This window comes from Dryas octopetala, chromosome 1 (genome assembly GCF_963921425.1).
Source record: "Dryas octopetala chromosome 1, drDryOcto1.1, whole genome shotgun sequence".
Classification (NCBI taxonomy): Eukaryota; Viridiplantae; Streptophyta; class Magnoliopsida; order Rosales; family Rosaceae; genus Dryas; species Dryas octopetala.
In genome coordinates, this window is record NC_141366.1 from 21,211,484 (window position 1) to 21,224,239 (window position 12,756).

The 12,756-nt window shown below is 31.6% G+C and overlaps 1 protein-coding gene across 4 annotated transcripts; it reads right to left on the minus strand.

Annotated features, from left to right (window-relative positions):
- Nucleotides 1–3,607: 3,607 nt before the first annotated feature.
- LOC147299067 (uncharacterized) lies at nucleotides 3,608–9,786 on the minus strand. 4 transcript variants are annotated; one of them, XM_086255848.1, is made up of 6 exons: nucleotides 9,587–9,786; nucleotides 7,686–7,842; nucleotides 6,015–6,482; nucleotides 5,641–5,787; nucleotides 5,029–5,474; nucleotides 3,608–4,315 (listed from the first exon to the last, which is right to left on the minus strand). In XM_086255848.1, exons 2-6 carry the CDS (start codon nucleotides 7,828–7,830, stop codon nucleotides 3,701–3,703), a joined length of 1,821 nt encoding a protein of 606 aa, XP_086111974.1. In that variant the 5' UTR covers nucleotides 7,831–7,842; nucleotides 9,587–9,786; the 3' UTR covers nucleotides 3,608–3,700. The 4 variants fall into 4 exon arrangements, with proteins under 4 accessions (XP_086111974.1, XP_086111998.1, XP_086111983.1 ...); XM_086255872.1 differs by having other exon boundaries at nucleotides 5,029–5,465; nucleotides 9,587–9,785; XM_086255857.1 differs by having other exon boundaries at nucleotides 9,631–9,784.
- Nucleotides 9,787–12,756: the final 2,970 nt, after the last annotated feature.

Here is a 12,756-nt window from a genome sequence, read left to right on the forward strand (position 1 = left end):
GGGTTTGGTTTATGTTTTAGCTTGTTTGTGTTTTACTGTCGTAGTGAATTAAAGTTTTTTTATTTTTGGGGTTTAGAATTTAGATTGGTTTTCCTTTGAGATTTCGTCATTTTATTATATTTACATATATTTTAATGATTTATAAAAATTATAAAACATATATTTTGAGGTTTGGCAAGATTAGGGTTTCGTCTTTTTATTACATTTACATATGTTTTAATGATTTATAAAAATTATAAAACATATGTTATGGGGTTTGACAAGAGTGGGGTTTCGTCTTTTTATTACATTTACATATGTTTTAATGTTTTATAAAAATTATAAAACATATGTTTTGGGCTTTGATCTTTTTATTACATTTATATATGTTTTATTATTTTAATGTTTTATAATTTATATAAAACATATTTTTTGGGGTTTGGCCATATTGGGGTTTCGTTTGGGGTTTGGTTTTTTTATTACATTTACATATGTTTTAAATTTTTCAATGTTTTATAATTAATTTATATAAAACATATTTTTTTGGGTTTGGCCATATTGGGGTTTCGTTTGGAGTTTGGTCTTTTTATTACATTTACATATGTTTTAAATTTTTTAATGTTTTATAATTTATATAAAACATATGTTTTGGGGTTTGAGCAATTGGGTTTGTTTTGGGGTTTGGTTGGGCAAACTAGTTTATGTAACTAGACTATATAGAGTATATAGAATATATAAAATTTTAAACTTTATGGTTTAGGGTTTAGAGAATGAGAGATGAGTTGCAACCAAACTCTATACCATAAGTTTTAAATCCTTATACCATAAACCCTAATATCCTATAGGACCTATACTATATCCTAAACCTTATACCATAAATTTTAAATCCTATACCTTATTACCTTATATGGCATATACCCTATACACTTATATAGTATATAACTATATATTATACCCTAGAACTATAAACAATTAAAAATTTTAGTATATAGAGTATAAACTATAAATAATATACTAATTTTTTTTATATAGAATATAAAGAATATACTAATTTTATTATATAGGATAATGGGTATAACTAAAATTATATACTAAAACATTATTAATTTATTATTATATTATATATCTAGAAAATAGGTCATAGGGTTATATAAAATTTATTTTAGGGTCTAAACCCTAAAATATAGCTAGGTTAATATTAATTTTAATATTTTTTTAGGGTTTATGGTCTAAAGTGTATAAAAATGTGTACAAAAAGTGTATAAAAAGTATATAAAAATGGCATAAATATATATATATAAATATATAAAATGGTGTATATATGTATAAAAATATTAAAAAAAATATATTTTTTGCAAATATGCGGTGCGGTTCGGTTCGGTGCGGTTAAATAAGGTGTAGAATCGGAACCGAAACCGGAGAGAACCGGTGCGGTTCGATTTTTTTGGTGGTGTTGACTTTTTTTGGTCAACGCGGTTTTTTTGCGGTACACGGTTAAAATGCCCACCCCTACATTCCATACCAATCTTCAACAAACAAATAACATAAGATAATTACTTCTTAAATATCCATGAACCCATTCCTCCAGTTGATTAATTTTTGTCAGTTAGCAGCCCCGGTTCCCAAAGGTCTGAAAGGAAGAAAGAAAAACATGAGAGACCTACCTGGCCGCCGGTGACTGGTGAGGCTTTCTCCTTTCTTCTTCTCTTCTCCTTCTTTTTTCTCCTCTTCTCTTCCTATTCAACTGCAGAAAGAACCCTACCCGCGCCTATAAGTCGCAAAATGACTGATCTCATCTAGTGGTCTCTACTAAGTTTTTAATTTAAAATTTGACCCATACTTTTATTAAAATTTCATTTAATCCCCATTTTTTTTAAAAAAAACTTTCAAATATGCTCCTGTCGTATCCCAAACGTGTCCCACCTTTGTTGAGAGCATGGTGTCAAGGACGTGTCAAAATGTCAAAGTTGACAAAAAGTCAACTAACACTCCAAATCCCGTGTTCGGGGTGTGTTAAATGCGAATCGTGTCCATTTTCGTGCCTGACATGCCACACTCTAGTAATCTGAATTAGTGTCGGGGCTTCCTAGCTTAACATCAATATTGAGGAAACAAAACATTACAAGAACACAAGTCATAAGATAATATCTGAACACACCAAATCCTAAAAAATTTAAAGAGCAATATAAACTTATTAGAGGAGATCCAAGGACAACAAGGTTTAGTTCATATTTGATTTGTGAGCCAGAATTCTAGAGATAAGGCCTTGGTAATTCGTCTAAACTTTAGGCTAATATCTTTCGTTTGGTAAATTTAACCATGTTTGGTATATTTAGGTTAAACTAAACACAGCCCTTGTATCTTATCATCATCATCAAGCTATGTGATATCTAGCTTATCTCTACAAAGGCATTGAACTTGAGTAATCATGTTGACAAAAAAAAAAAAAAAACTTGAGTAAAGCTAGATATACCACTATTTTAATATCATATGTGTATCATCTCTTTAATAGAAGGAATCTACCTGTGGCCAAAAAAAAAAAAATAGAAGGAATCTACCTATATAAGTGGGTAAAGTTCAATCTCCCACCCCTTGAATAAATAAATAAAAACAGAGGAAATTACATATTTGAGATGGGTATCAATTGATGGGTTATATACCCAAAAAAACTTAGGTTTGAGGGAGTGTATAAGGAGGTTAGCGGGAATGGGTAGGGGAGATGGCGAGAAAAGGTTTATGTTCATGCATGGTTAGGAGATGGGGAAGGTACTCATAGGGTGAAAGGGCAATTTTGCTCCTCATATAAACATTCATCCATTCCAAATAGACGAAAAGGATCTTTATTGAACAAGTGGAACAATTAGTGGACCAAATATAATTTTAAAAAAATCATGGACTAAAATCAAACTAGTTATAAAATAAGTAGACCAAATATGTAATTTATTTATTTATTTATTTTAAAAAGGTGGATAGGTTGAAATTTGACACCTTCAATAATCTTGAGTTGGATTCATTCAATATTTGCTAAGACTTCTTTAGGCTTTAGTTTTGAATTAGCAGACATTGTCATAGCCGATTCTGATTTTTTGACGCCCACGGTAAAATCTATAGTGAGAGCCATTGGTACACACTTGTAATTTCATAAGCAAAAAAGAAAAATGAATATAAAAAATGAAGTATAAATTTTTGTTGTTTATGAAAATTAATTTTTGACCCTATTTAAAAGACAAATGTCCATTTTACATTAAAAAAATTGAGTTTCTTACCAAATAATCCTTTTATACAATTTCTATATTGTAGAGTCAACTAGTCAAGCAATTTCTTTCGTATCAATAGCTTTATAACAAAATACGATTTGGGCCCCTTGGTGCGGACACATGACAATTGCCTTGTCCAGGCCGGCATTAGTTTCCTATGTCCTTTGTATGCTAAACAAATTGGGCTTAAAATTATATTTTAATTTCTTAATATGGTGTACTCATTATAGGCTACCAACAGATCCTCTGCTTGAAATTTGCTCTATATTAATTGGTATCAATTTTCATGTACTTTATCCAAAAAAACATATAATAAAATATATTTAAGTTACATGTCTAGAGTAGATGATCAATATTGTTTAATTGCAACGTACTACAAAGCTGGAATATATGTACATTATTGTGAAAGGAAAATTACAGTTCAAATTATGATAGAATATTTACAACATTGCAGCCTTGAATTTCTAGCAGATGATACGTTTCTTTGGCAGAAATAAAAGACTCGAATAATACGTGGAATAGAACATATCAGACAATAGAGGATATTGCAGAAAAATGAAGAGAAGAACAGGAACAAGTGAAAAAATATATATAAGATCCACTACCCATATCAAGCCATAGTGACAAGACAAATAAAATGCCGTGCTGAAAGCTATCATCATGGATGCTATGGAAACGAACAACGATGCGAGTCCTACCATCAACTTCAAGGGCAAGGATTTGAGGAAATCATTTTCTGCGTATCGCGAGGTGAGGATGTACAAGAACATGAGTATTGAAGTTGAAGAGGAAACGAATGCTACTGCATCTGATATTGTGAAGATTAGAAATGCTGTCTCTCTGAGAAAATTTGGGGTTCCTGTGTTATCAGATGTACCTCCGGGTATGCTAAATGCAGCTGAGAAAACAACAGTAGCGATAAGAGCTGAAACAATCATGCATGACTTAGCAGTGCTTTTCATCCATGACTCTCCCTTGCGTAATAAATCCTTATGTTCACGAGTAAATACTTCTCGAGGTGTTCTGCCTTTCTTGTTTTTCATCTCTACAGTGGGAGGTTGCACAATCTTTTCAACTTCCTGCCACATCAAATATATGAAAATAATGCATGAAGATTTAACCAAGAAAACTTGTGTTTAAGATGAATGTCAACAAAGTATGATTGAATTAATCCATAATTTCTCAAGAGCTTTCCCTTCATCTATATTGATTTTATATGAGTCTCAATCTTGAGAAACATCGTACAACACCTCTTATATTACAAAAAATTTCTTTAAATTTGACAATTCCTCATACAATATATATGTGGTAATTTTGTTCTCTTGCTAGATATTTATTAGAATCCAACTCTTATTTTTGCAGTCTTAAATTCTAAGACTAAGGATTAGATTGACACTATGGCAAGATAACATAATGAATATCTTAGTTGAGGCTTTTTCTATGTACATAAATAATAGATGAAAAAGAAAAATTATGTTTGGACAATCAAAAGGAAATTTTTTTGTTTTTTTCACAAATTGTAGCCTATTTTTATTGAAAAGGTGGGAGAAAAAAAGGTAAAATAATAAAGGAGGTTAACTTAGTAAAATAGATACCAAACTTATACCATTTGATCTAATAAACACACACCCTAGTCTTTGGCACTATGCATTTAATTTGGATCATTTGTTAGGTGCTATCTTATTCAATGTGTGGTTTATAAAGGTAATTAACAACATTAAGAAGCATAGCAATAACAAATAAAAAAACATCATAAGATAGTAAAGATTGCAAGGGTACAAGAAGTATGTACCTCAAACCATACCAACTCTCTTTGCATTTGAAGAGCTGCTCCTGACACAAGATTGAGTTGACTTTCAGGTGCTAATTTTGCAGCCATATGTAAAATGTTGTTCTTATCAACATCACGATATGTCGCTATGAGATCCTTGATGGAGCCTATCTCATGCACTAGATTGAAGATACTTGCATGGCGATTTAGAACCGCGACATGAAATATAGTCCGATTTTTGTCATCAGTTTCCCATAATAAATCCGGGTAAGAGCTAATCAGCTGAACCAGAAACTCAAAATTTCCAAATCTCGTCGCGTCAAACAGTAAATTTGAAGGATATCCGATCAGGTTCATGACATCTTCGTGATCCTTTTTCAAGATTTGTGTCCAAAGCTGTTGGACTAGTTCAAGGGCTTTTGTTTGCTGCCACTTTCTTTTGTATGCAAACTTCAAACCTGGGACTACTTATGATGAAAATGTTAAAAATTAAACAAAAGATTAATACTGACAAAAGAAGTAAATAATTAAAATACTAATTGATGTGAGATAAGTATTATAACTACTATATATAAATATATGCCAATGATATTATAATATTTTTCGATCGAAATAATAAGAATATTAACTCACATGAGTTGGCGAGTCTACTCCACATTCCTGGATTTGGGCTAACGAATTCTTGAGGCCTTCGCGCCAAAACATGCAATGCTGTTTCATTATTCATATTCAGAGCTGTAGCTAACGCTTCATCCTTTTTGAGCATCTCGATGGTTAAATCTGAATATATGCTCATATATATATAATTAACAAAGATGAAAAAAAAAATTACATGAATGATGAAAGATCGATATAACTAAATATATATCTATAGCTTGTTAAACTTTTTTTCATACTATAACTTCCTAAACTTGTCAGCATAACATGTGTATGGTGTTTAATTCTAGTTAAAAGAAAGAAAATCATAAGAAATTGAAAGAATGATTTGTCCAACTTAACATACGTACCGTACAGACCAGTATCGATACAAGAGAAAAAGAGTGCACATCGGTCTCTTTCCTCCAACATTTCATGAGTTTTAGGGTAGAGGTACCATGCCATTTTAGACTGTCTCAACAAAGAAGCCATATAGAGTGGTGTCATTCCTTTTCCGCCTCTAATTGTTGGCAAGAGATTATTTTCTTGTATCATGATCTCAGCAATTTCTAGGGTTCCAGCTGCAGCCGCAACACTTAATGCAGTGTTTTCGTTAATGTCTTGCAGTTCCAAGTCATGCTTACTCACCTTCTTAATCACTTCCTTCACAAAGGGAGTTTGTCTTGCTCGTGCTGCAATGTGAAGGACAGTTTCCAATCCTTTTGTTATGCTAGCAGTTAGAAGGTCGGGATGCTCATCTAAGATTCTTTCAGCAGCTTCCCAATCGCCTCTTAGTGCAGCTTTGTGGAGGGGCACACAAAAGTCAAGGTACTTTTGTCCTATGTCGATAGGATTTAAGGATATAGATATATTAGTGAACAAATAATACTTTGTTGAATATGTTAATCATAGTTTTATATATTACAAATCCAAGGGTCATGAATCCATAAATGTGATCACACAACTTAAAAATAGTTATAAATGCATTTTTTCTTTTACGTACACCCTTGAATTTATAATACAAGACTAGATTAAAAATAAAACAAAAACAAATATAAGGGAAAAAAAAAAAAAGCTGAGAATCCTGATCAATTTCCACTTTTGGTCACCACCTCTTTTATAAGGCAGGACCCCCAAAAGTTGTAGTCAACAAAATAATTAGTAAATGTGATCGAATTAAACAATTTTATCTTTTTCTTGAATATATGTATCTAAATTAACGCAAATTAAAAAAGGTCCATTGACTTTAGGTACCAAATTATAATGTTTTTTCATTTCAACTACTAAAATATTTATGTTATTTCACTTTAGGTACTAAATTTCAGTTTAGGTACCAACTTTAAAAAACATAGTTATATTGAACTGTGACTGTCTAACAGTCATAACTTTTTTAATGATTTGTTGATTTTCCAATATTTGCAATACTTAAACTTTAATATTTAGTCTTTGGGTTATAGGATTGTATCCCCCAAATCTAAATCAAAAGTATGAAATCCTTAAACATTTTGATTTTTTATAAATTTTAAATAGTCACAACTGTGACTGTTCGGCAATTACAACTGTAACTGTTCGACAGTCACAACTGTATAACAAACTGATTTGTGACCTAATCCAAAATGTTTTACTCTAGGTTAGTACCTAAACTAAAAAAAATTAGTGTCTTACTGCTTTACTAAAAAATTATTGATATTTGGTATTTAATCCTAATTTTCTAAATTAAAAAAGAGTATTACTATTTATATTACCTCAACTAAATATTTTATGTATACTATCTCTTTATATAAATTGAGGGGACTAATGTAGGTACACAAAATAGTTGCGGTGTTATATATTTTTTATTTTTTGAAAACCTGATAGTTGGGATGTTACAATACTTTTATTCTTTAAAGTATAGTAGCTTTTTGCAAAAGGTAAAAATTAACAAACATTTTTGTCTTATAATAAACAATAATTATCATCATCATATGGACTATGTCACTATATGGAGACCATATATTAATGATATATGTGTATGGGCATGAGAGATGGATTGAGATTTATACTATTGTTCTTTTCTAAGAGATGAAGTGAAGGTGTCTTGGGTAGAGTCGGAGCGCTGACGTGGATGACGACATGTGGAGCTTCTACAACGGGTATCCCAGTTGCTGGGTCGCCGGCGGCCACCATTTGAATTTGTGTAGTAGACATAAACGCCTGAACCTGCACAAAATAATTAAACTTAAATTAGTTAAATTAATTTTTATTAATTATCTAAAGCAATAATAATTAATCTGGCGATGTTAAAATAAAGAGAGAGAGCTAATGAATTCATACGCCTGGCTGGCTGCAGGTCAATAATGAATCAATTATGATAAAAACATAACAAAAAAATATATAGTGATCAATTTGTTTCTTAATTATCACCCTCTCTCACTTGTAGATTAATTCACACTAAAAAATACCAAAAAAATTAATTATATGCTCATGTCACATATATATAGCCGACAATAATAAAACATATGGAGCCCTAGCTATTCGATATGTCGGACACAAAAAACTTTCTAAACAATACCCTCTCTTTTTTTCTTTTTCTTTTTTATGGAAAAGAAAAATTATAACACAAAACCAACGACAACCAAGTCCAAATAAAGTGATGAAACTTTTAAACAATATTTGTGTCCTGATAACATATATATATTACTGGATTACATGCATCAAGTGGTAATTAAGAATGAGGTGTTGACTTCAAAACTCCTCCCAAAATATGACCTAGTGTCTGAATTATTTGAATTAAATAAATTGAAGAATAAAATAGAGTAAAAGATTAGTTAATTTGAACACTAATCATGTTTAATTTTATAACAAACAAAGATTGAAATCTAAAACCTCCAGAAATACCTACTGTAAAATTATTGAACAAGAAGTCCAATATTAATCTAGTGTCTGAGATGTATAGTATGGCCCCATGCATGCAGCAGCGGTCAATTAGGAGATTAATTTAAGTCGACTTATAATCTCAAAATAATAAGATAAAAAAACCTCAATTTAATCATTGTGCTGTTCAACTGTATACAAGTCAAAAGCTTTTTGTGCGTAGAGTCTTTAGCGCGCTTTTGCTTTTTCTTCCTAATTCCTTTAATTTTCTTTCTCATTCTTTCAGCAGTACCAGTACTAGACTACTAGTCAACTAATTTTGTCTATCCATACTAAAGAAGACTGCGGACCGCACGTACATGTTATTAATATCTCCCTACATCTCCGATCGATCGTCTTTAAAGCATGTATATTATTATTATTATTCCTACTGGCATCCATAGTTTACCACTCACTTTTTACGCATGTGCATAGTACAAGATTGACAAAGTAAAATGATGAAACAATATATCATATGATGCATGCACATGTTTACCAAAAAAAAAAAAAGACATGCATATATATAATAGTAATAATAATAAACCCCACGTTCAATTAATTCGTTCAAACAATATAAAAATTGAATGGTAACAAATCATCTACGTTTAAATGGATGGACCTAATTAACTTGAAGGTGAATAACGATTTCTTAAAAAAAAAAAATAAATAAATAACAAAAAAAAGAAGAACCTTGGAGGTAAATATATCTGGCATAATTAATTAGGGCGATGAAGCTTTTAATTATCAGATGCAATGAAATATATCTTTATAAGTACATCCGATAGGATCGAAACTATTATTTATCATAATCCTAACTAGCTAATTAAAGGGCTAAACATGAACTTGTGGATTCTCAAAAAAATAAAAATAAAAATAAAAAAAGGAATAATATCACGAACTTGTGGCCTTGTGAAATTTTGTTGGATCATCAAATTAACAAAGTGGGAAATTCCAAAAACATTAAGAAAAAAAAAAAAGATGTTTGAGAGAGAGAGAGAGAGAGAGAGAGGAGTGATCGATGCATGCATATAGGTAAGATTAATTTACTTACAGATGGACTATCAAAATTGAGCTAGCTAGATAGCAAGGGAGTACCAGCCAGTAGTGCTAGTCTTCCGACTCTTCTCTAGCATATATAGGAGTTTGAAATGAGTCGATATTGGTGGATATAAATATAGACTGAACATATATACACCAGACTCTAGCTCCCCTAGAAGCTTCAAGCTTAATTGGTAGCCCTTCTTAGTGGCCTGGTAAATTTAAAGATTCGGTACTCAATTGGGGAATAAAGATTCGGTATCTCTACGGAGATCGAGCAGTTAACAATTTGAGTGGCTAGATTTACTCCACATGTATACATATTATGTATACGTACGGTATGCCCCATGCGCTTGTGGAACAACAAGTCTTGGGCGGCTTGACTAGCAAATAATATATATATATATATATTCTAAAGCTAACTAGTTAGTAAGTTAATACAAAACTAACCATCTTGTTGGGCTAACCGCACAATGTAATCTCAAAATTTGAACCGTCTATATTTTAGGCCCTATTTCAAAGATCATCTCTGTAAAAAATTGTCAAAATCAAAAGTCATTTAGCCATTTGATTATAATAACAATTATTTATATGCTTTTATCGAAATCAGTGATCGTCTATTTATTTGATCACAATTAGATATTTAAATGATTTATGATTTAGTTGATTTTTTACAATAATGATCTTTGAAGTATGGTCTAAAAAATGAATAGCTCAGATTATGAAATTAGTTATATAGTAGTCCTAAAAGCATGATTAGCTTCATATTAAATTGCTATTAAGTTAGTTTTAGAGTATTTCTCATATATATATATATATATGTCTACCATTTTGCCTTAGGGTCTCTCTCGGGTGAAGGTCAAAAGTCACAAAACAAAAAGAAAAACTTACCTGCAACAGCAGGTACGCCACCTGTTGTCCCTCCCCCCTCCCCTTCTCTCTCTATCTCTCTCCTTCTCTTTCTCTCACTCTCTTTCTCTCTCTCTCTCTCTCTCTTTTTTTTTGGTCGAATCTCTCTCTCTTTCTCTCTAATGTCATAACACATGTCCCTAGGGACATGTAAGTTATTTTCCAAAAGAAAAGGTGGTTCAATTAGTCAGTGGCTTTCCCACTCAAGAGTCTCAGAGACTCAGACCCAACCAATTAAACCCCTTTTAATAATTTGAAGGAAATTTGTACGAAGCTTCCTAGCTCCATCACTACTCATGTATATAGACTTAGTAGGACTAGGTCCCCCTCTCCCACTTGAGCCCAGACCCATACATATAATGAATATAATGAAAAAGTTTGTAGGTACGTGGTGGTGGTGGTTTCCAAAGCTCCTCAGGTAGTGGCTTCCCAGATTCTAAGGAACGTCGTACACCACCTATAACTTATAAAAACAATATCAACTATATTAACGTACTATTACTATATACTCCCTCACGATCAGCTCTATTTTTTATGCACAGGAACAGATCAATTTTTTATTTTTAGACTTAATTTTTTTGGTGTTTCACAATTTTTTATCATTGGGATCCGCATGCGCGCATGTGTGCTCTGGTGAATGCATGTATGATTAGGTGTTCGAATGCTGTATATTTATCAAGAGTACGTTGTTTGAGTACTTTCTTAATTATAGTAGAGTTTAGTATGAGTTCATTAGGATTAATTTAAGAATATTTAGGGTTTTAATATAGGGATGTATACATACATTTGCTCTCAATGCATTTACAAACTTACAATAGATGTAGCCACCACTCCATGAGATCAAAATGCCATTAATTAACGTGCATGGTAACTGGCCGGTAAGAGAATTGACAATCAAATTGGATGGACTGCTCCTGTCCACACATGAGTAGTCCCGACTTAGTAGATAAGACTTACTCCTTCCTAGTCATTTGTCTGCTGGGCCCAACTTATTGATGAGCTCAGATCAAATCGGAGCATATCTGATCGAACCAAAACTCATCAGGATAGTATGTTGCTGATCTTTTGATCATCTTCTTAAAGTTGACAATGATTGAAGAACTCTAATAGAGGAGGACTAAGTGCATGCACCAAAGGAAATCCCCCACAAGTCTTCGTGAAAGTTTATTTTATGGTCAATCGGATATAAATTAAATAAAGGTTAGGTTTTATTGGGTTATATTACAAAATATTATCATGAATTATTAATGTATCACGTTTCTATAACAATATCGAGAGAGCCAATGACTTTTATTCTTTGGTATTCACTTGCGATGTGACAAATAGTCTCCTACCTCCAAAATATCTTCTTTGGTTTTTTCTTTGGCACTTTAATTTAGGCCAAATGTTTGGTTAGACGAATCTTCTTTTTTATATTTGTGTTATAATTGGGGGTCCACTTCCTAGAGTACTTTTAAAGTCTTGTCCCTTCCTTTGTGTATGCATGTTTTTCTTTTCTGTGCTTTACTGAATAAACAGAGCAGCAGCGTCAATATTATAATTTGAGTCCGGTCAGGCCATCTTGAAGAAATTTCACATGCCTTAATTAGTATAGTAGGGTGTCCAACTGAAGATTTAGGGAGGATATTCTCTATAAGCTCTAAGCAGTAAGCACCTATTTGCTCTCACGAAAAGCCGCTCCAACAGAAATTGAGACCTAAGACGAGGTATATATTCATATTTAATTTAATATATTAATATAGTATTTTATTAAAAAAATAAAATCTAAAATCCACTTCAATTCTTGTCATTAATTAATTAATTATGTGACATAACCACATTACCTGCCGCCTAAAGTGGTTAGCTAATATAGTCAGATAATTGTGTATAAATATATAGCATTATTGAAAAGAATTAGGATATTTAACATAAGTTCCCCATTTACCTTAATTAACTTCCAATATGATTAGGGCTCTCTCTTTAAGCCTAAACCATGGCGCGCCCTCAAGGACAAAACGGCCAACATGGGAAACGACATTACAAGCCAACCCACTTTAATGAGCCGAGCTTTTGTCCTTTTTTTTTTAAATGAAACTTTTCAACATTAAAATTGTATAAAAATGTTTTATGTTTTTTGGTTACATATACATGTGAAAAAATGAATAAAACAATAAAAAAACACAAAAGTACAATCATTTGAAATCACACACCATAATTTTATATGTTTTTTATGAATAATTTTATATGTTATTGTTGAACAATTTCAAGAGTTCAACTGTCTAGTAGAAGAAAAAG